Here is a 24,251-nt window from a genome sequence, read left to right on the forward strand (position 1 = left end):
TCCGCTTTTACGTTCTCCAGGAATGGCTGTGCAAGATGACGAGAAAACAAGCTGCGGATCCACACGATACTAAGGAGCGTGTTTAGGGGTCTCGTATTGTACCATTTTTTAACGAAGTTGGACGACTGCGAAGTCTAACTCACCGGTGTTGCCTCTCGCAGAACAACAGTTTTTGTTGTGGTGGCGGTTGTTGTTCACCTGACTGGTTGTGGCACATACCCACAGTAGGGAATGGCCATGAAATGGGTGGTCGAATTAAGCGGATAAAAACGAGGGAACAAACAATTTTGATGTTGGAACTTAGAAAATTAAAATTTTTATCAGAGGAAAACAAATTATTGTCAAGTGGCAGGATGCGCGGGTCGAATGGGTAGCGCATCAGGTCGCCGTGCTGAGTGAAACCAACCGTCGTTGGACCAACGTCACTGATATGTGGCAAATTGTACTTGTGTGCTGCTCTTCAGCCAACCTCTTCCAAGCCAACATGGGTCACTGTAGATGCGGGACTGGGTAAACCGATGTGCAATGAAACTCTTTGACGCCGACTTGGAGCACTGGGTATGTGCCACTCGGTGTGCGACAAGCGAGGGAACAATTGTCAGCGTTCGCATGCAGCGGCGCTCCATGCTTCTGGTCTCTGAGGCCACGCGCGGACTTCTCGGCAGCGCCACTGGATGCCGCAGCGTGTCCAGAAAGAAGCGAGAGAGAAGAGCCCGGTTGCCGCATTACGCGTTTCTCAGCGTTTCCGCCCACCTGTGCGCCATGCATTTCGGAGGCCACGTCCAGTCTTCGCGGCGGCGGCGGCGCTAGGTGGGGCCGAATGTTCTTAGGGAAGGGAAATAAGGAATCGCGCTGCAGTGCCCGCCTCATACGTAACTCATTTCGACAGTAGCTTTACGTGTGTCGAGGAATGCGACTACGAGGAGCGTGTGCTGCTCGCGGCGCACGCGCTCCTCGTAGTCGCATTCCTCGACACCGACACCTCGACAATTATTGAATGTTAAACGCATTACCGTTGATAGTAATCGTAAGGTCGGTTCTGCCGAATTTCTTTTATGTAACTTCCTTCATGCCACAACTTGGCCCACTGCATATGTGCTTGTCACGCCGTAAACCACGTGGAAGGCGGAGCATAAGATGGGGTTACCATGGAACGAAGACGCTTGTTTGTAACGTCCGCCCTAACTTTATTGGGCACATCTAATCTCCCACGAAAGCACACGGAGCATTCCCACTGCCTCCGCTCTTGACATCGGCATGGTAACGTAGGCAACACCGTCATGGATAGATAGTGCGGCTGCATCTACTTGGTCATTTCCTAGAACGCGATAGTGACTTGGCAGCCGTTTAAATACGCTGTCGCGTCCTTTCTCAACTGCCAGATAATTTTTTTTTCTTATGTCTGCGACAAATTGTTCGTAGGATCCTCGGCGCAATCCAGAGAGTACAAGCACTGCAGGGCTGCCTTGGAATTGCAGAAGACAGACCACCTTCGGGGTACACCTGAAATATATATTTGTATTGTCTAGGTGCAGGCCGCAATTGACGATCACAGGGCTGGTCATCTTATCACAACAATTTCGCTTTCATGGTTGGCGGCTGGCCGAACGGTGACCGAAAAAAAAAAGGTAGTCTTTAAAAGGTTGTCTACCGATAATTTCTCTTAATGCAAAAGAGGCAACCTTCAAAATGTTCCTTTATCTCGTCCTTGTCAGTTTCTCTTAACCCCCTGACTCATGGTCAATCCACCGTTGTTGGCATACGCCACGAACATCCAGAACAACAGCCCATTCTTCTGGCAAGAACTACCGCCAATGCCAGCCAGCATGCGCACGTGCCATTGGCGGGTGCTGAGTCGAAGAAGAAGCTCGCAGCTGTCAGCCTCAAGCGTTTCAAAGGAACAAGCAAGCAAACAAGCAGGGACCCAATGTCTCGCATCAAGAACAGGGTGAGCTTGCATAATATGCACAAAATATCTGCCTAACAATACCGCGTCAAAAGTGCTGTGTGCGCTGCATCCTTACTGTTAGGTACGATATACGAGGGCTAGTAAAGCCGAAGTGGCTTATCTGCAGAACAGAAGTGTACATTGTGGACGCCGGCTCATGTCACGCTGTTACTTCAAACAGCGAATATTTTGCCGGCGTCATAAGTGGAGATCCTCCTCGTGTAGAAACTGCAGCAGCGGCTTAGCGAACTTGTCGTCCGTGAGCCAACGTCTATATGTCTGACCCGTTCGTATATCGCTTGAAAGCCCTTAGTACCCTCTCTTGAGTACAGTCCACGCAAAAAGCCAGAGAACTAAGACGTTCTCACTGTAGCGTTAAATTTAGTATCGCCGTTGCTGAGAATGTGACGCGCATCGACTCAGTTGAGCTTTATTGAGAAATCAGTGACACAGTGGGTTACAGTCGCTCAGTCCAACGCTGCGCCCATTGAACAGGGACAGTCGGTCGGTTGGTAATTCAGTAATAATGGACACCGACTATTACCACTGTGGCCATTCGCCCCCCACCTCCCCTCACAGCTGCGCGGGTCGGAGGAGAGCTTGGCGTCGGCCGACGACTCCATCGACGAGACGCGCAGCGTGATGTCCTTCATCCTGTCGCGGCTGCCCGAACACGCGTCCGCCTCTGGTATCGCTGCTGCCGGCGCTGTGCCAGCACTGAGCACTGGCGGGAGTCCGTCGCCGCTGGCGGAGGGCTCCAGCGGAGACGGCGATGGCACCACGCTCTCCCTGCCGGCACCGTACCCCGTGGAGGTGCGCAAGCTGCAGTGGACCGCCGTGGCCGCCCACCTCCCGGGGCTGCTCAAACTGCTGCTGCTGCTCGCCGCGCATGCGCTCCTCGTAGTCGCATTCCTCGACACCGGATGGGACCACAAGGCGAGTGTCGACTACACTGACTATATACCTCGAACCTCCGAGTGGCTTCACTGTGACGTAACGTGTCGTCCGAATTGTGTCACGGGTACAGCCGGAAACGAAAGCTTACGGGACACGGATTTCGCGAAAAAAAAAAAACAGGAATTACCGCGAAGCCTGGGCACGTATAGTATCGAATTCAAAGTTTCGACGGCGTGTAGAAGCATTTCTGACCTACTCAGTGAACCCTCGATTAGAAGCGCGGCATCGTAACCCAGCAGAAATTGACGCTCCTCGTAGAGCCCGTGTCCCATAAACTTTTGATGTGTTTTTCCTGCACTGCCGGTGACACTGCACTGCCCTGTAGTGACACCACAGCACCTAGACGAGGCGAGGCCTTTCAATGTAGTTAGCATAGATGTGACGCTTTCTGGTCGCGAAGCATTCGCCTGAATGCCGAGGGCTGTTGATTCATGCGACCTATCTGTAAACTGTGTTATACCCCTGACACACGGGCAAAAGTAAAGTCCTTTGCAGGAAACCCTTTTTGTTACTCCGAAGCACCCTTTGCCGAAAGGAGTTGCGCCGATGACACATGGCATCGCACTGACTTCTTTAGGTGGTTCCTCAGATGAACGCGGGAAAAAAAAGTGTTGTTTGTTAAAGCAGCAAGAGGGAAAACATTTACAAAAAGCTGCGCTAGATTACATTTGGTGATTGTAGAACCTAAAAACACTTCTCTTTTTTTTCCTTTTTGATGACAATGCGCATATTCGGAATTTAACATGGCGGCGCTAGCGACGTTGTGCGACCGCTTGAGAGTATGGCTAGAGTAAATCTTCACTGTTCGACAAATCGCATTACCGCTAAAATTAAAACATTTTATGAGGTAAAGCAAATATTTACGGGGCACCATAGTTGTGTAACAGGTTTTCTTCTATTTATGAATGGCGCACGCTGTATGCGAGAGTACACCTTTCCACTCGAAAAGTAGATGCCCGATCTTCTTTCCCGCAAAGAAACTTTGCCGGGAGGCAGATACTTCTTTGTCGTGTGTCACTGCGCTTGAACGCCTTTCCGGTAGATGTCACCTTACCTAAAGGACTTTAGAGTGCCCGTGTGTACGATGTATTACTCTGGCACGTAGCGCGGCTTTTGCCAGCTTCAGTCTAGTGCTCACTAATGGGGAGAAAAGGAGGCCATGTGCTGCTGTGGATAATAATATAACTATAACCTTACCCCGTAATGGCCAAACGCAGTTCCAAGGAAAATTAGAACAACTTGTTCACTTTTATTTCTGGCCTTGGAACACACAATCATACGCAAAAAAAGATTAATGTTATTCGAGTAAGTATAACTATTTAAAATAATTATTTATGAAAAATTGGTAAGCTGAAGTACTTACAACTAAAAACTAGCTCCAGCGTATCAAACACGCTACCGTAGGTCATGCGTTAAGTTTCCCGTACTTAAATTGGACTATTTCTTTATTATTATTATCACGCCGCTGCGTGCTGAAGGGACGTTTTGTAGTGGTGGCGCAAATACCGTCGTAGTATGACACGTATCAAGGAACACTTAGGCATTCTGGAACTCTTGTGTCACGATGAAACATGCCCATCCTGGAGGATTGGCCGAGAACGGGCACACACCCCCAGTGGCACATAATACCTGGCTAAATCAAAGACAATAAATTAAATAAGAGAATGCGCTAAAACTAATTCATTATGCTATTAACAGATCATTGCGCTTCGAAGATGCCTGGGAACCGACATATTACTTGTTCAGGTTTTATGCAGGAAGTTATTATTTATTTATTTTTTGTTTTCTTACGCAATAAAGAGGTGGGCATATTGGTCGGCCTACAAGGGTTATATAGGGTGTCCCAACTATCATGCACCAAGATTTAAAGTATGCAAATACCATGTAGCTGGAAAGAATGAAGGTAATGTTGTTTGCCGTCACTTCGAGATACTCGGATTATTTTTTGCATTCCTCCTAATTACATAATTAGTCTTAATTAAATATTTATCTTATAATAATATAATTAGTTGAACAGTGTCAAAAAAATTCTAGAGGAACATTAAACACGCCTGGTGCAGCTTTCTGTAGCTCAATACGTGCTACATAAGAAGTCGTAGTTTCGCCCCAAAGGCGAGACATATCGCTTGCAATAGCAAATTAGTGGACAGCTATGCGAAGTAAGGGTAGTAGTTTTATCGGCCGTGTAAACTTGTAAACATAGGCATACTAAATTAATTAACCAGCATTGTGTCACGCGCGCACAAGCAAACATGAAAGCATCTCACTCGATGACCGCGGAAACTCGCTGTCAAAACGCGGGAGTGAAAAGCATGGCGGCAGCAGCGAGCGAATTGACCTTCGTGCGGCCACTCGCATAAATGCGAACTAAGCCATGAAAACGCAGCGCAGAGCGGACTTTGTCCCTGCCGCAGATAGCTTTGAAGATACAGCCGCCCGGGCGGGTGGGCGTGGCATAGCACTACCCCCCCCCCCCCCCCGCCCTCCTTCCGGAGCGTTGGGCGCGACTAAGCGACGGCGCGCTTCCTTCCCGCTTCCTTCCTTTACGTGTACGAAATTGAGCCGTGATCGCCGGCTCACCCTCGCACGCTTTCACTCGCACGTACAGCGTAAGGCGCGCGGCGACGAAGCCCACCGCTCAGCCCAAATCGAGAGGTTCTCCTCTACCACCACAGGACGGTACATCCTGGACAAACTAGGACTAAGCCCTAGTTTCTCCGAGGAAGATCAGACACGTTCCTTACCATCAGACATACAGAACTGCCTCACTATCCTCCCCCTGCCTAAAAACATGCACCCCGTGCATCACGAGGCGCGCAGGCAGGCCAGGGCAAAAACCCTCTACAAGCAACACCACCACGACCGCCTCACGGTGTGTGTCGACGCCGCTAGCTACCCACACAAACCGGCCTATGCTGTTAGTGTAGTGTCACATCAGCTTCGTTACACCACAGCAGCCACAATACTGGCACGCACGTCCCTAGAGTCGGAGGAGACTGCCATAGCTCTGGCCATATCCACCACTGCTGCCGAGGTTATTCTTAGCGACTCCAACACTGCAATCCGCAACTACTCCAAAGGCCGAGTTCATGAACCGGCAAGGAAAATCCTCAATCGTCAGACCCCCCTCAGACCAATTACGCTCATCTGGGTGCCCGCGCACGCGGGCCATCCAGGCAACGAGATGGCCCATTCCGTCGCTCGCGTAGCCGTCAACCGAGCCACGCCATCCGATGACCTGGATAACGTCAGAGACCGATTGGTAGCATATCATGAGATCACTATCCACTACCGCGAAATGCGGTTAACATATCCTCCCCCACACAAATCCTTAACCAAATTCCAGCAAACTACATGGCGCCAGCTCCACGCACAAACCTTCCTCTCCCTGGTTCATCAAGGTTTATATCGACAGTAATGTACGCTCCGCGGCGCACCTAGAGCCAACTTTCAGCACATAATGTTCACGAACACCTGCGGCCCTCTGAGTGGCAACTTACCGACGTCGAGGGATGGGAGACCGCGGTGTCTAGCTCCAATCCATGCTCCAACTACGGCTGGTGGACTGTGCTTTGAGGGTCGCCGAGGGCCACAAACTCCCGGCCACCCTACGCGCTCATGAGCCCCCTCACAAGTAGTTTTGTTGCATGAGGCTCACGAACAATAAATGTTTACCACCACCACGATTTTATCGCCCGTGGACTTTCTACAGAACCTCATGGCGACGGCGACGCCGACGGCAGATATGCGCCTGGAGTGTCCATATGATTGCTATCGCAATAAGTGTTTTCCGACCTAAACGAAGCCCGCGAATACACGCAACATTGCCGCGCGACCGTCCGCTCGAGGCACTTTGCGTGTACGTATTCGCGGGCTTCCTCCACGCTCGTAAAAGCTCTTTTATGTAGCACGTATTGAGCAACAGAAAGCTGTATCGGGAGTTTCTCATGTTGCTCTACAATTTTCTCATTGACACTGTTCATGTAATTGTAATACTTGGGAAGTTGATTAATTAAGACTAATTACCTAATTAAGCGGAATGCAAAATATAATCTGAGTATCTCCAAGTGACGGCAAACAACAGTACATTGGTTCTGTCCAGCTACGTGGCATTTGCATATTTTTAAATCTTGTTGCATGATAGTTCGGACACCCTGTATACTGGTTCTTCCATACGGCGCACATATAACCTTAGTATCTGGATCCACAAGTCTATCAGCCGAGATAGCGACCGACCCAACAGGCAGCCACGCCAAACCAGGGAAAGTAGGAAAATAAAGCTTCGCTTTAAAATCCATTACGTGCATTATTTTTAATGATCTTTTTTCTCTTTATTCATTTGCTATGACGTCTCATTAACCCACGCCGCATCAGCGGCCAACAAGCGATTGCGTGGGATATGTCGCAACGAGTCCCATTTGAATGCTCTCCCAGTCTCCTACATGGTTGAGCTATCTGGTGCTGCACTTGAGAAATACTTTTGATCTGGAGGGCTCGACCAATATGTAGACTCCGAACCTGGAGCAAAATAAATGTTTCCCTCCCTTTCCCAAAGCTGGCGTCAAATAACGCAACTCTAGTTGCCGTTTTCCTGCTGATGGCCACCGAATCAGCCAAAAAGGAGACCACTGTAGTTCCGCCTACAAGCGATTCATTCTGCACAGTGTAACACACGGCAAAAGAACAAGAATTCAAGATCGCCAGTCAGTGATCTATAATCTGTGCGGGAAGGAGCAGGTTCGTCTAGGTAAATCACTCACAGGGAATCCTGATCATGAGAAGGCAATTTACAGAAGAATAAAAATGGGTTGGCGCACATACGGCAGGCATTGACAAATCATAACCGTTATCCTTGAAAATAAAAGTGTACAATGATTGCATTTTACCAGTGCTTACATATGGGGAAGGAACATGGAGACAGACAAAGAAGCCTGAGAAGAAGTTAAGGACCTTGTATCGAGCAATGGAACAAAAAAATGCTAGCCGTTACGTTAAGAACGTTAAGAGACAGAGTCCAGTGTGGATCAAAAAGCAAACAGGCGTAGTGAATACTCTAGTTGATATTAAGAGGGGGAAATTGAGCTGGGCAGGCCATGTAATGAGCAGCGTAGATAACCGGTCGACCATTAGAGTTACAAAATGGGTGCCAACGGAAGGTATGCGCCGTCGAGGACAGCATGGAATTGAGCCGCGATCGCCGGCTCACCCTCGCACGCTTTCACTCGCTCATACAGCGTACGACGCGCGGCGACGATTTTATCACCCGTGGACTTTCTACAGAACCGCACGGCGACGGCGACGGCAGATATGCGCCTGGAGTGTTTATATAATTGCTGTCGCAATAAAAGTGTTTTTCCGAGCGTAAACGAATCCCGCGTTTACACGCAAAATTGCCGCGCGACCGATTATGTGGTATGATGAAATTAGGAAATTTGCACGCAACTTAGAATCAGCTAGCGCAAGACAGGGTTAATTGCAGATCGCTAGAAGAGGCATTCGGCTTGATGTACGTGGACGTAAAAAATAGGACGATGAATGGGATGATGATGATCGATTGTGACCAAACGGATACTAATTCGCTTGTTAGGTGCAGCACAGGAGAAAACTTGAATGAACGATAACTTTTTTTATTCTTTTCTATTGGCAGTATACTTCTAGCAAAGCTTCAATCTCGATTTTCAGAAAGAGTACTCGAATGTAAAGGTTGTGGTTATACCGTACGAAGCGTGACTGCAAGGGACGAACACGTAAAGTTAAAAATTCTATTACTAGTACAGGAGTTTGAAAATAATGGCGAACTATGATCAACTTTTGTAAGCAATAGTCGGCGAAATGGATAATTTAACAGTTGTATACTAAATTTATTCCTTTTCGCGCTTCGTCAATAGACCGAGCTGCGCTCGCCTGACTTATAACCACAATCGACCAGCGGCGAGCAGTGCATGAAAACAAAGGAATGCAATCGAGTGAAAGAACTCGCCCTCGTCATACCAGCCATGGTTTCTGGGCGTCGTCATCCTGCCCAAAATACGATGATGGGCTAGTTGGTGCATAGCTGTCAATGTTTGTGGTGCAAAGGGTAAGTGGGAATTAACGGACAGAAACAATTATTTTTTTTTCTGGGGGGGGGGGGGGGGGGGGCGCCCACTCAGTCCGTTTTTTTCTCCCGCTTACCCTCTGCGCCACACAAATTGGCCGTCATTCCGACCCTTCGCAAAGTAGATCTCCGTTCAGCCTTTTTGTTACCCTCGCACGGTGCCAGATCTGTTACAGATGACATTTCCACTACAGGAGCCGTGGTGCCAGGGCTCGGGCTTTCTGCTCCTGCTGCTGGCAATGCTGGACGCGTGGCTGTTGTGCGGACTCTGCGTACGCTGGATGCCCAGCAAGAAGGTGGCCGCCATGAAAGAACGCACCAGGAAGCGGGCTCTGTGGCTCAGCGAACGGAAGTGGATCGGCAGGTGAGTTGCACGCGCTTTCCTCGATAGTGGAAGAAGAAACCCCCGCTCGCCCGTACGTCTTGTAGTGGTTTCCGTAAGGAACACCTTCAGCTCTTAACTCGCATCTCAGGGGACATTAGAACAAAAGAAAACAGCATATTCTCTTAGTCATTGACCCGGCAACATGCCCACGCCTTCGTCAGCGCTACCTTGAAAAAGACAAGAGACACACACTCAAAAAGAACCGAAGACAATCGATGATTTACGACTGGTTTTTATTGCACTCGTCGTTGTAATCTAGCTTCGGTAGACGTAATCACACTGGAAAAAAAAAGGTACTTCATTTACCTTTCGTTAAGAGTTTTGGAGCAGAGTTAAGAGTTCCGCTACATGCAACTGCTCTCAAACTTGAATTGAAATGCAAAGCTGTCAAACATCAGTTGGTGGGAAGCACTGAGCATGTCGCTGCTGGTGGAGGTAAAGCCGAAACTATTTACTCTTTTTTTTTTTCAATCTTTCTCAATAGCCTTGGTAATTGGAGGACGTACAGTCGTGCTAAAAACTCACTGGTACTCGAAGAGCACTCAAAGAAGTGTCCATGGTCACCTAAACCAACTCCTTATGTTTCATTCTTATGCTAAACTATTATACTTGCCATGTGTTCCAGCATTCGGGCCACCTGTATGTTCCTACCTACTAATCCTATTAGGGTGTTGTTGTTTTTTTTTTTTTTTTTTTGAGGGGGGGGGGGGGGGGGGGGGCGGGACTGATCTTTCTAAAAATTGTCAGCGGTAATTGGCTGTGCACTCGCCGCTTCGGTCGCGTTGAAGCGAGAGGCAGCACGAAGGTAAATTCTCTCGCTGCTGCAGGCCCTATCTTGAAAGTGATCGTCTTACGTGACGGACGGATGGAGGGTCGGACGGACGGGTTTCCTTGTTGGGTAGTCATAGAAACGCTTACGCATTTAAATAACGAAAAACACGTGCTCATCAAGAGTGCCTCCAGGTACTGTTGCGCAGTGCTGAACCCAGTCTTCTCCGCTAGCCTGACACATATACCCTCGTGATGGGCGTTATTGGGGAACGGTACCCTCTTCAAAAACCCGGAGCTTTCATATTTCGTGAACGCTTAGCAAGTGACTAAATTTAAAAGGGGAGCTCCGGCAAGACCGATTTCAAGCAGTCGATAAAGTGAAGCCATATTATAGCGAATTTTTTTCGGACTTCCTTGACCGTGGCGGAGGCGGCGGGTGCCGCCATCGCCTTGTTGAATGTCTCATACACAGAAAAAAAATTACGTGTCCAATAGCGCGGTCGGAGCTGGGTCCCCCAGCACAACAGACTGATGCTCTAACTATTAGGCCACAGCCACTTTTCTTTCTCTATCTCTGTACTGGATTGGGCCCACAACAGCACGCGTACGTCTCTCGTTCCAACGCCAAATCTCTTTGACACGACGGACGCGTGCGTCGAGTCGAGTGTGCTCGACAGCACGTGCGGGCGAGAGCACGGGCGCGCGAGCGAACCGCTTCGCGAGAGCTTCGCTTCGCATAGAATTCAACCATATGCGTTGGATGAGCACAATTTTTGCAAGGCAATGTGCACCTGTAAGATGTAATGGCTCTCTTCATCCTCGTTCACCCACAGGACTGCTTGGACCGTGGTGTGGCTCGCCGTGCTTCTGTTTGTCGCCATCAACTCGCGACTGCACCGACCCCGTGTCACGGCCTGCTTCGGAATGCTTCTTCTGGTCGGCTTCGGATACGTCTTCTCCAAGAACCGTAACAAGGTACGTATTGCCTATGGCTTTGTGCTGTTCAACGAATACGTCAGCATGTCTTGCTTAGGCGCACCGTTCACAGAGTAGTTTGTCGCTTCACCTCGCGTCTATGTCCGAGTGTGTTCGCTTACACTTTATCGCAACAACCGAGCCTAATGTAAAGCATTATTGTCCATTCGAATACAGTGCCTTTTTTTTTTTTATCTGCCTTGAGGGCCGCTCGATTGTTTCTTTTCTTCTTTTTTTTTTGCAATCCAGTCATTCATTCTTTTTTTGTAAATCATGTTCACAAATCTCTCCTTTGCCCTTTCTTGCGTACAGGTGCACGAGCTAGCGCGCCAGGCGTTCATTTGTATTTGTCGGTTCCTGCTTCTTGAGTAGATGAAGATCCTCACCATCACCCAAGGAAAAGTGTGGCTCCAACTGGCTTTTTCCCACTGAATTCCCCACAAAATTTGATCCCAAGGGACCAAATGTCTTGGATACGATATCTATTTGTCCTCTGTCCATGAAATTCCCCAAATTTTCCTTAATACAATTTGTGGTTAACCTTTTCTCACATAAATATATATCTCACATAAATATAAATAAATAATCGCAAGCTTTACGCAAACGCAACCAGCCTCGTCGCCGCTGTTCCCGATTTAGCCACGCAGTAGTGGTAGCGTTGATAGTTAACATAACTATTAGCGTGAAAGCTGTATAATAAATAAATAAATATATATATATATATATATATATATATATATATATATATATAATCAACATGTATAATGAATATTGTTTACATATAACATGTAATAACACATGGTTTTGCAATATGATATTGCATAATATGCAATACATGCAACATTGCCCGAAATAAATGGCTGGCTACTACGCAATTAACGACTACTGCTAGTACAGCTATACACGCAGTTCTGCGGCTTCTCGTGGAATTGATTTGCCATATTGAAGGTTCCTGCGCTTCGAATCGTTGCTTAATTCATCCTTTCCCTGCTCTCTACTAGCCACCTGGTTAGCTCAGATGGTAGTGCGAGCGCTCCGCAAAGGCTTTGGTCCCGTGTTCTATAATGGGACCACGACGATGTTTTCTTCAACAGCGGCGCGTTCTTTCTGAAGAACCTGCATGCGTTTCCTTTGTATAGCATCGTCGTGCTTTCGTGTGGATGCAGTACCTCGCTCTTAATGGAACTTGAGCCATGCTTTCTGCCATGAAATACTCGCATCTAAGTAGCGCCAATAACATAAAGTGATACCTAGACAAAATACATTATGTATTTTAAAGCATACAGATAGCAGAAATGACTCGAAATGAGCACGTTGACTGATTAAAGAGCTGTCTAGAATAGCCAGTTTCATGTGAATCCAAATTCAACATGGGGGTCGGAAGTTGGAAACACACTGTGAAAAGGTTGCATAAACGGGGGTAAAGTGCCCCAGACAGACTGACTGATGTTTCGATAGAAGTCTTTGTCAAAGGCGGCCTTTTCATCCTGGGTGTGTTAATTAAATCACGTTAGCAAGGTATAGTTGAATAAACAGGGGTAAAGTTGCTCGGACAGGCTGGCCGATGTTTCTACTGTTTTAACGCGTTAGTTAAAACTAACATACCATAAATTACAAGGCCGCCTTTGACAGAGATAGGTGCAGCTATCGAAGCGCCGACTAGCCTGCCTGGGGCACTTTAACCCTGTTTATATAGCCTTTATAACACCAGTATGGGGTTCCTGTCATAGTTCTTCATGCACTGTTCTCTTCTTTGATGAATTACGGAAATATTACCATAAAGTATGCCTAGACTTGCAGTAGTACAAAGAATCATATCCCAGGTCTATAAGGCTTAGTACGCTCGGCTCAGCGCTAATTTGTTCCAAAAACATAATATTGCTCAGATTAGTTGCGTGTATCATTTTAATCTGCGCTACATAAGAGAATACCTGAGTGTGACGACTCAGTGAGTAATCTATTCGTTTCTTACATAGCGTGCAACGCTGTAGAGGCTAAGAACACTTCTCTCAGTAGCTGCGTTCGCACCAAGAAATACTTCGGTGTTTTTATCAGCAATCACGTGAAATTGCCCTTTATTTAGGCTCAGTAATCAGCGAAAAAGTTTACGCCTTAAAAAAGTCGCAGTTTCGCCCGAAAGGCGAAGCATCAATGGCGATACCAAATTGGTAGAGAGCTCTTCGGAGTATAGGGATAGTACTTTTATCGGATGCATAAACTTGGACACATTCGCTTTCTAGCTGAATTTACAAGCGTGGTGTCATCGCACACAAGCAAACATGAATAGATCACACTGAATGACCGCAGACAACGACTGTCAAAACGCTGGCGCAGCCGTTGCAGCGAGCGAAGAATCGTGCAGTCTATCGCTTCAACGGAAACTGAGCGGCCAATGCACAGCACATAGAAAGGTCAGAGCCATGTGGAGATAAGAGACGGTGCGGGCGACCGTCACCGCAGCCAGTGCAAGCGTATTTGTTGGCAGAGTAGAAGCTGCTCCCCCCCCCCCCTCCCTGCCGCGCTGCCTACCGCTTTTTTTTTTTTTTTTTTTTTTTGCTTTTGCGTGAGAAATTGCGTCGCCAGTTCCCCTTGCGCTCGGTTGCAAGATACGCATTTGGTGCCCTAGCACATCGCCGCCCCGCCTCCCTCCCCCCATACCCCCAGGGCCTTTCGCGCGACGGTCGTGTTTGCTTTTCGCCGTGCGTTGGTTCTCCGTGATAGCGCGCGTCCCCCGCGCGCTTTCACTCGCGCATACGGCGCGCGGCGACGATTTTATCGCCCTTGGAATCTATACGGAACCTCACGGCGACCGCGACGCCGACGGCAGAAATCCGGTTGAAGAAGAAGAAGTAGTAGTTTATTGATGTGAAAAAGTAGAGAGGTCGGCCGGAATATGGAGCATCTGGCCTGCTACTCTAGGTAAGGGAAGGGGAAGAGGGGAAGAAAGAGGGTCACAATGGGGGATGATAATGGGAGGAACTAGGTGAGAGGACACATTGCATAAATGATTATCACAAGCGTGAGTATAGGCCCGTGTCGCCTAAGAAGCGTGAAAAAGCACGCATTGCCTCTGTTGTCTGACAACTCTGTGGCCCTGCGCCTAGCAAGAGGTCGGGACACTGTGGGCTGAATGGTAATGAGATAGCCGATGCTGAAGGAAAGCGCGCCCTCAGCAATGGCCTGCGAACTGTAGTGCCGTTCTCTAGACCAGACATCACATGCCTCCTGTCGAAATTAATGAGGAGTGCGACGAAAACATACTGGGCCCAGCCAGACGCTCGTCACGTTCGACTTAAAAGGCTGGATCCCGATATGCAATTTCCTGTTATGCGTGGAATTCCACGCCCTCATACATGCTTGATACACAGACTGCGACTAGGCGTCGCTTTCACGCGCAAATATTTGCACGTCATTGGACGGACAGACTCCCCGGAATGTTCAGTGTGTGGTGTTATAGAGACTATAGACCATGTGCTCGTGGTGTGCCCTGAGTATGCACGCGAAAGACTCACACTGGCAGCCACCTTGAGGCATTTATATAATAGACCACTGTCCGGTTGAAGTGTCCATATAATTGCTATCGCAATAAAAGAAGTCGCGTTTGTTCTCCGCCGTGCGTTCGCTCCCCGTGAAAGCGCGCGTACCTGGCGCACGTATACAGCATACGGCGCGCGACAATTTCATTGCCGTTGGACTCTATACGGAACATCACGGCGACGGCGACGGCGGCGGCGGCAGAAATACGCTTGGAGTGTCCATATAATTGCTATCGCAATAAAATGCACAAACTGTGTTATACGGCCTTTTAATACGTTGTTTTAGATAATTTTGCGTTTCGTTGTCCTTATTTCCGGGTTTTTCATGTTCAGCCCATCGCGGCGCCTCACGCTCGCGCTGAGCTCGCGCGAACATGTGCGACCACGAAACGGCGACCACGAGACGCAAGGAGTTGCAGATTTTGGTTACCGAACTTCTTACGTAGCGTAATAAACTGGAGCATGGCACGTTTACCGGTAAACTCGATGGTATACATTGCACGGCACCCACAACCCATAGGTTCCTATTCGATTTCAGAACTAAACTAGGTTGCCACCGAAGCTGCTACTGCTGAGTAAGCGCCACAGGAACAGTGAAACTAATAGCATACAGTTTGGCAAGTATACTGACACTGAAATCTACATTACCCACGGAAGAAGAGTGCATTTAGCCGCATCTCGACAAGAGACGTGTGGCGGATTTCACCTGCAAACGCGGTCTGGAACCGTAAGCCCAGGCGGCGAAGAAACGTGACACAGCGGTGCCACCAACTGCAGCATCTAACCATCTGACGCCACAACGCCCTCGCGCTCATGCGTTTCCAACAGCAGACGAACAGTTCGGCGATGCCCTGCAACTCGGCTGCGTGATAGCAAGTTGCCCCACAAAACGGGAGAAAGAGTCCAAGAAATCAATTCGGTTTAATAAAGGAATTATTCGCTTGATGGCGTATCTTTGCAGCAGTGAGGATATTTAGGTGCCGTTTGTTGTGTTGCGTGATTCCGTAGAGAACATAGCCGATGACCTTCGCGTTACAGTAAAGATGGCTATATACACCAATTCGTGATACGTGTGTTGTCCTGCGCAAATTGAGCCTTGTCGGGTGATGACGTAGTTGCCGTGAAGGCGTGAAGGTGAAGTCTGCGAAAGACGTCGGGAAACAAAACGTGGGCAGCTTGCACTAGTTGTACAAGGCTGAAGTAAACAGCGGACCTAGTCATCGACCTAGCTTCTTCAAGGTTTTACTATAGGTTTGGCTAAGTTTTGCTAGTAAATGCTAAATGCAGCTAGGCATGGTATTTCGAATCGGCTTTCCGCCGACGCGCAGATTCTCGTTTGGCCGCGCGACGTGCTTCAAGATGAGCAGCTTCTTCTTCGGGTGTCCGGATCTTCTGTGGTCGTCCCATGTCAAGGGTACACGTACTCGCCACGGACTCAACAAGAGTTGTGCCGCCGTCGCGGCGGCTCCGAGCTTTATCTCCCCGATGACGTCATGGCCAAGCTGCTCCTCCATGCTTGCTGGGGCGTGGCTGGTCGAAACCTGCCGAGCCGCCGCCAGATAGAGGCGCCGGCTGCAGTCACGGACACCGCAACGCGGGGAAACGGGGAAACGGGGAAACGCGGGGGGCGTCAGCAGCAGCTCTGCGCGTTGCCTCGTTGGTGCTGCTACAATTTATCCCTCTCTTTCGCTCTCATTTTATCTTTCTCTCTCCCGAGCATATCGCGCGCCGTGCGCATGCTTTCCTTCCCTCTCCTTAACGTCCCATGTCAAGGCAACATGTGCACGGCACGGAGAGGAGGCGAAGCACACGCCGCTCCGCAAGGTGGATGGTAGGCAACGCGTGGCCACGTCATCGTTCAGCGAGGTTTTATTGCGATAGCAATTATATGAACACTTCAACCAGATTTCTGCCGTCGGCGTCGCCGTCGTCGTCGCCGTGAGGTTCCGTATAGATTTAGGTGCACGTTAAAGAACCCCAGGTGGTCAAAATTTCCGGAGTCCCCCACTACGGCGTGCCTCATAATCAGAACTGGTTTTGGCACGTAAAACCCCATAATTTAATTTTTAGATAAAATCTTCGCTGCGCGCCGTATGCTCCAGCGGAAGCGTGCGTGGACGCGCGCTATCATGGAGAGCGAACGCACTCAATCTGCCACGTGCAAGCAAGGAAGCGGAAAGCCAGCGCCGGAGGGAGCAGGAGGGGGGGGGGGGGGGCATTTCTATGCCAACAACCGCACTCGTCGCTCGACCGCACCGTCTCTTATCTCCACACGGCTCTGACTTTTATGCACTGTGCATTCGCCGCTCAATTTCCGTTGAAGCGATAGACCGCACGTACCTTCGCCCGCTGCGACGTATATGCGCTTGCTGCCAGCGTTTTGACAGTCGTTGGCTGCGGTCATTCAGTGTGATCTATTTGTTTGTTTGTGCGCGCTCACACCACGCTTGTTCATTCAGTTAGTAATAGTCGGGCCACATTTTCCAACGCACGCTACACATGTAATGCTACCCGTATCGGCAGTGCAGCGCTACAGGTGTGTCCCTTCGCACGCGCTGACCACGGGAAGCGCTTCTCAACACCACCGTTTCACACGCGCCTTCTCGTGGTCATGGAGTCTCTCCATGTCGGTCTACTTACGCCGCAACACACCTGCTTACTTAATCAGCTCATGTTTACTACAATTTATATTGCTACCAAAGCCGCTCACCTTACATTGTATGACATTGCTGTGTTGCTATCGCATTCATTGCTTCGCCCTTAGGGCGAAACTGTGACATGTTTTTTGTACACGTTCCACGTACTGACAGTCGGCTCAAACAGCTCCGCTGTTAAAAGCACTTCTACGGTAAAGATGCCGTACAAGCTCTGCATAGCACACGTTGCATGAAATTCTACCTGCTATTTAACACAAATTTTCTAAGCAAACTAACCCGTGTGCGTTCTTTTGCCATAAAATATAACTGTAAAACATATCCACACTTTATGCTTCAGTATATTTTGCCTATACTATGTTTTCTGTGACTACGATGCATCTTATAAATGCGCCTCGTATTCCACTTCCACTGGCGCTTGTTCGAGGCCTGTTCCTCTCAGTCTGCTAGCGCAGCATTTTTGCATCCTTGACCTCTCGACTTCTTTGTTGTTGCAAAATAGATATTGATATCGAAACAATTACACTGACAAGTGATTCGGACATTCAATAACAGTTCTCCGCACGTCAGTTTAATGCAGCGCCACATCAAGCCGTGATGAGCTGAGTTACTTGCGACTACGTCTATCGCAGCTTATTTACCATACCATTACTACTCCGCGATACCTCTTGGTATCAATACGCACACATCAGGTTAAAACCTGCGAAACCAGTTGTTCTTCAGTACAGGTGTAAAACCTTCGCAGATATATGCCAATTTGAGCAAACCATACGTAAAAAATTGTGCTGCATATCTGCTTGCTTCGCTGCAAATGACGTCGAAAGACGACAGTCTTCTGCCGTCCCTGACGCGTAACACCCTCTCTTCTCTCTCCTTGCACCCCTCACGCTCTTCTTCTCCCCTCTCACTTCTCCCATGATGGATGCAATGGAGGTTTGCTGAATTCAATGCAAATTTCCCGCGTTCGCCCTGCTCTTGCGCCATCTGTTGGGACTTTATATTACTGTTGGCTTAAAGCCGGCTATAGAGCCGCGGCTTATCGGCCTGTTTTTAACGGGTAGCGTCTCCTCGTCACCATTCCTAACGCGTTGATTTTTCATTTACTAACGTAAAAAGCACTCCAATGTGTATTCTTAATTAAAAGAACGCTTCGGATCACGGTTATGTACTGTGGGAAAACGGCTCGGCTCCGCGGCCCATGGCCACAGCTCCAGTCGCGGCCGGCCGCGCCCAAGGGCGCCCAGCCGCAGCTCTCGTGTCTCTCGCACCACTGCTCGCGCGTCCGTCATCTTCGTCGTTCACAGTTGGCTCTTATGCCACTATTCACGTCAGCGTTCCCACACTACATATATTTTACCTGAAATAGGCCTGAGGTTTCCTTTGGGCTCTATAATGTTGACGTGTATGACCCCGTCCCACCAGTGCTAGTAGCTCGCTTGGTTTTGGCCGGGCGGTTGAATCGGTTTTGGCCGGGCGGTTGAAGCGAATGACAAAGTTTTTCGCGTTTAGGTAGGCCAAGAAAGACTATCGTCTTTAAAAAGCTGTTTTTTGGCGTATGATTTACACAACCTTCGGAAGTGTATTAGGGGCATGTTTTGCAATTGTCCGAAATCAAAACTTCTAACGCGGCCCCGTTCACCATGTTTAGCGCAATTCCTTCCCCATAAAAAATCTGTCAGCCCTTCCACTGGGGTGGAGATGGAAGACCAGCGAAGCTGTGCTATGGTGGGAATTATGTATTTCCAATTATCACTGTTAAGATATGATGGTGTAATTGGTTATTTGAACTATTATATAATGAGAAATATACATGATCCGGTGGTTTTCATTTATTTAGTGACCTACAGCTAGGGACCATGGCCTTATGGTCACTACGGTACACCGCCATAGGGTGTACGGCAAAGGTTGGCACGTTCTTCATAAACACGTCACCAACGCCGCGCGCATTCGGTGCGAACGCGGGCAAAACGCCGCTGCCGCCATCGACAACAGTACTGCCCGCTGTCGAAACGCTGGCGTGAGCAAACACACCAGCAGCAGAGCGCGAAGGTTCATGCGGTCTAACGCTTCAACTGAAACTGAGCGGCGAAAGCACAGCGCATACAATGGTAGGAGCCGTGTTGCAGATCGCTTTCAAGATACGGTGCGCGCGACCGCCCGTCGTCGCGCAAAGCACAAGTACGCAGTTAATTGCTCGCAGAGCAAAAGGCCGCACTCCCTCTCCCGCGCTGCCTTCCCGCTTTCCTCATTTCGCGTGGGTGATTAAGTCGCCAGTTCCCCTTGCGCCCGGTCGCAAGATACGCATTTGGTGCCGCAGCTAAACGTCGCCTCCCCTCCCTCCCTCCCGTCCTCCACGGCCTTTCGCGCGAGGGAAAAAGTCGCGTTTGCTCTCCGCCGTGCGTTCGCTCCCCGTGAAAGCGCGCGTCCCTCGCGCGCTTTCACTCGCACATACAGCATACGGCCAAAGAGAGTTTTTTTCTACACGCGGACACGACCGTCGGAGACTGAGCCCTTAACAGCTTCGCTGTAATATCCATTATAAACATTTCAGTGTACCCAAGCTTACAACTTTCAGTGTTGCGTTATGTCCGACGCATGTCCACGTATTCTGCGCCGGCGTCTGGTTGCGCGTTACGCTCGCTTCGTAGGGCTGCGTTGCTGGTTTGCTGTTTCACATTTGATACCGACCACGGACACCGTTGCTGTAAAACCGACGTCTGCGCGCCCATTTAACGTTGTCCTCGCTGCTGCTTATGCCCACCGCAGGTCAAGTGGCGCCCCGTGCTGAGCGGCTTCCTGCTCCAGTTCGTGCTGGGCCTGCTCCTGGTGCGCTGGAAGGTCGGCCGTGGCGCCCTGCTCTGCGTCGCCGACAAGATGAACGCCGCCATCGCGTTCGCCGGCCACGGGGCGCGCTTCGTGTTCGGCTACCTGGCCACGGGACAGCTTGACGGGGACGGACTGCCCCAGCAGAAGCCCGTGCTGGCACTCACGGTGCGCGCTTACTCACATTTAGACGCGCGTGGCCCCTCAGCTAGCGCTGGGCTGACGATGAGAAACGTTAACGAAAGGCGTGGCGGAAAATAGGACAGTTGTCATTGTGAGGAATCACCGGACCACGGCGACAAGTCAGGCAGCCGATGTTCAAGCTGTGTCCGTATGTGTACGGAGAATAAGAATACCCAGAAGCTGCGAGTCATGATGAAAGCATAAGTGCATAAACGTGCGCACCAAGTATGTGTGTATGTGTGTGCTCGTTGTGTGCGTGCGTGCGTGCTTCTGTTTTCGCCCTGAACCGATTGGATTCGATGACCGCGGTCTCTTCTGCTACGCAGGTGCTGTCTGCCGTGGTGTTTTTCGGTCTTCTGGTGTCGTTGTTGTGCCATTACGGGCTACTGCAGTGCCTCGCACTCAAGGTGGGGGCGCCTCATGGCCGTCGTGATGGGCACCACCATTTGCGAGTCCTTTTGCGCAGCCAGCAACGTGTTTCTAGGCATGGTGCGGTTCATTTATACTCACGCCTACACCGATGGACGATTGACGATAGGCGTTGCTACGTATACTGTAAGCACTCTTAAAAGAAAGGCCTTGTATTTACTAACTGTTGTCACTATATTCACTACATTGGTAAAATTGCGCCTGGTAACGATAGAATTAGTAAAATTTTTGACTAAAGAAGGCAATCGCTGTTACTAATGGGCCTCGGAACTGCATTTGGAATCGGTAGCTGAGACCCGTTAGTAATAGTGATTACCTTGTTCAGTCAAAATATTACAAACTCTACCGTTACCAAGCGCAATTATGTCAAGGTAGTGAATGTTGTGACAGCAGTCCAGTAAATACGACTTTTTAAGCGAGGCTTTATAAGCTCACTAGTGTCGGCGGTGGTGGTGGTGTCACGCTGAAAAGTGGCCGATCCTGGTGATAGTGCAGAAAGGGTCCAAGCTCAATGGCACATACCATGGACAAAAAAGTGAGAAAAGAGAGAGGAAAGAAAGAAAGAGAAAGGAAGAGAGAGAAAGATAGAGGGAGAGAGAAAGAGAGAGAGAAGATGAGAAAAACAAAGAGAAAGATGGAAAGAAAGAGAGAGAAAGAAAGATAGATAGAGAGAGAAAAGGATAGAGAGAAAAAAGAGCGAGAGAAAGAAAGAAAGAAAATCACCACGAAGGTCAGATACACACACGACAAGCTTCGTTTGCCCCCATTTTCTCGACAGGGGAAGGGCTGGTGATTTTTTTTAAGAATGTACACACATCCTTTCTGAGCGCTCAAGCCCTCCGCTGCACAATAAATAAATAGTAGTGCTGCAGCAGCTGCGACGTTCGAGAGTTCTTGTCGTTGCTGCTATTTATCATTTATTAAAAAGGCATAGGGCCGATTTTGCGTAATATCATAAAAAAGGTGGAGCAGTGTGGCAAATATACATTGAGACACGGTTACCTTAGCATGTAATGTAGCTAGACATTTCATAAGGCACTTGAATGCTGAAATAAAATATACTACAAGAAACGTAAATGCTTCAACTCCAGGTGGTAAGATTTGTTTACATTCAGCCCTAGCACTTTGTTCCACTCTCCAATTGCTGTTGGCATATTTGATTTATTGAAAGTCACTGGTTGAACAGTATAAACTCTGAACATAATGAGTGTTCGCCGTCCAAATATCGCTGTCCGGATAGGCAGAATCAGATTTCCATGCAAGTGCTTGAACCTTTCTCTCTCGGACCGAACAGCGAGGCCGGTATATCGAGTTCTTTGCGTCGTAACGAGCCACTGAAGCTGCGTAGAGAGAAAAGTGGACGTCCGTACAAACGTTGTCGCTGTCCGCGCATGGCATCAACCTGCTGAAATTGCAACGTTTGCGGCATGCAATTGTCATTCGCACGCAGGCCGACTCGGTGCTCCTGATAAAGCCGTGCCTGGCGCAGCTGACCAGGTCCGAGATCCACTGCGTCATGACCTGCGGCTTCGCCACCATATCGGGAAGCCTGTTCGCCGTCTTCACGACCTTCGGCGTGAGTTGGCGCTTATATAAACGGCAGTAACGTGTCGCGGGTTTGAGAACCTTTACTTTTAAATCACGGTTGGTTTTTCGTAGTTTGTTTTTCTTCCTGGCATGCAAGGGAGGTCGTGTACCAAGTAAATACTTGTACGGATTCGTTTGTCTCTTCTTGCGCATTTCATAGTTTTACCAGTTCTTAATTATGCGTAGTTTTCTGAATTTGGTTCTACGGTAAATGCGTCTGCCATCACATCCCTTATAGTTTTATCCGTGCATCTCGGCATCGGTGCGGTTTTGCTCTGCCAATCGGTCCTGTAACAGGTATATCAATCTCGCTTGTACCTTTTGTGTCAATGCGATACTGTTCCTCTATTTAATGCGTGATATTCATTCTGCCTCTGTGACCACGAAAAGCGTATAAGAGTAAACGCGTCGATTGTTAGCGGGAAATGATTCTTCAGTACTATAGAACGTTGTCACTGCAGGTGAAAGCCGAGGACATGATCGCCGCCTCATTGATGTCGGCGCCGGCGGCGCTTGGATTCTCCAAGCTTTTCTACCCCGAGACAGAGGAGAGCTGTGCCGGCCTTGAGAAGATCAGCGACCCCCGTAAAAGGTAATAATGGTCACACCTCAGGGGCCGGCAAGCGGGAGATATGGCGTTCGAGGAAGGATCCCTGCGAGCCGACAGTTGAACAATTAGACTTTCGTAAAAGTCAGAATACCTGGTTGTACGGCTTGACCTGCAGGCTTCAGGAGCGACGAAGGAATGGAGGAACGAAGCCCAGAGCAGCGTTTCCCCGCAGTCGTTTATTGCCGAAAGTAGCCGAAGACAACACATACCACCACGCTCCCGTTTGCAGCACTTCATTTTTCTTTCTATATCATCATCAGCCTAAATTTTATGTCCACTGCAGGACGAAGGCCTCTCCCTGCGATCTCCAATTACCCCTGTCTTGCGCTAGCGTATTCCAACTTGCGCCTGCGAATTTCCTAACTTCATCATCCCATCTGGTTTTCTGCCGACCTCGACTGCGCTTCCCTTCTCTTGGTATCCATTCTGTAACCCTAATTGTCCACCGGTTATCCATCCTACGCATTACATGGCCTCCCAGCTCCATTTCTTCCGCTTAATGTTAACTAGAATATCGGTTATCCCCATTTGTTCTCTGATCCACACCGCTCTCTTCCTGTCTCTTAACGTTAGTCCTAATATTTTTCGTTCCATCGCTCTTTGTGCGGTCCTTAACTTGTTCTCGAGCTTCTTTGTTAACCTCCAAGTTTCTGCCCCATATGTTAGCACCGGTAGAATGCAATTATTGTACACTTTTCTTTTCAGCTCCCAGTCAGGATTTGGCAATGCCTGCCGTATGCACTCCAACCCAATTTTATTCTTCTATAAATTTCTTTCGCGTGATCAGGGTCCCCTGTGAGTAATTGACCTAGGTAAACGTACTCCTTTACAGACTCTAGAGGCTGACTGGCGATCCTGAATTCTTGTTCCCTTGCCAGGCTATTGAACATTATCTTTGTCTTCTGCATATTCATCTTCAACCCAATTCTTACACTTTCTCGATTAAGGTCCGCAATCATTTGCTGTAATTCGTCTCCAATGTTGCTGAATAGGACAATGTCATCTGCAAACCGAAGGTTGCTGAGATATTCACCGTTGATCCTCACTCCTAAGCCATTCCCAGTCTAAGAGCTTGAATACTTCTTCTAAGCATGCAGTGAATAGCATTGGAGAGATTGTGTCTCCTTGCCTGACCCCTTCCTTGATAGGTAACTTTCTACTTTTCTTGTGGAGAATCAAGGTAGCTGTGGAATCTTTGTAGATGTTTGCTAAGATATTCACGTATGCCTCCTGTACTCCTTGATTACGCAATGTCTCTATGACTGCTGGTATCTCTACTGAATCAAATGCCTCTTC

At 48.9% G+C, this 24,251-nt stretch overlaps 1 protein-coding gene across 1 annotated transcript in view; it reads left to right on the top strand.

Annotated features, from left to right (window-relative positions):
* The first annotated feature begins 1,792 nt into the window (after nucleotides 1-1,792).
* The window catches only part of LOC119440382 (solute carrier family 28 member 3), a 32,492-nt gene continuing 10,033 nt past the window's right edge, over nucleotides 1,793-24,251 (top strand). Inside the window, 11 exon segments of the mRNA XM_049662896.1 lie at nucleotides 1,793-1,948; nucleotides 2,528-2,884; nucleotides 5,718-6,002; nucleotides 9,197-9,366; nucleotides 10,992-11,133; nucleotides 20,090-20,295; nucleotides 20,359-20,380; nucleotides 20,656-20,739; nucleotides 20,741-20,818; nucleotides 22,209-22,334; nucleotides 22,807-22,937. Of these exon segments, the coding sequence (XP_049518853.1) occupies nucleotides 1,928-1,948; nucleotides 2,528-2,884; nucleotides 5,718-6,002; nucleotides 9,197-9,366; nucleotides 10,992-11,133; nucleotides 20,090-20,295; nucleotides 20,359-20,380; nucleotides 20,656-20,739; nucleotides 20,741-20,818; nucleotides 22,209-22,334; nucleotides 22,807-22,937 (1,622 nt within the window). The 5' untranslated portion in view covers nucleotides 1,793-1,927.

The sequence above is a fragment of the Dermacentor silvarum genome, chromosome 2, assembly GCF_013339745.2.
Source record: "Dermacentor silvarum isolate Dsil-2018 chromosome 2, BIME_Dsil_1.4, whole genome shotgun sequence".
Classification (NCBI taxonomy): Eukaryota; Metazoa; Arthropoda; class Arachnida; order Ixodida; family Ixodidae; genus Dermacentor; species Dermacentor silvarum.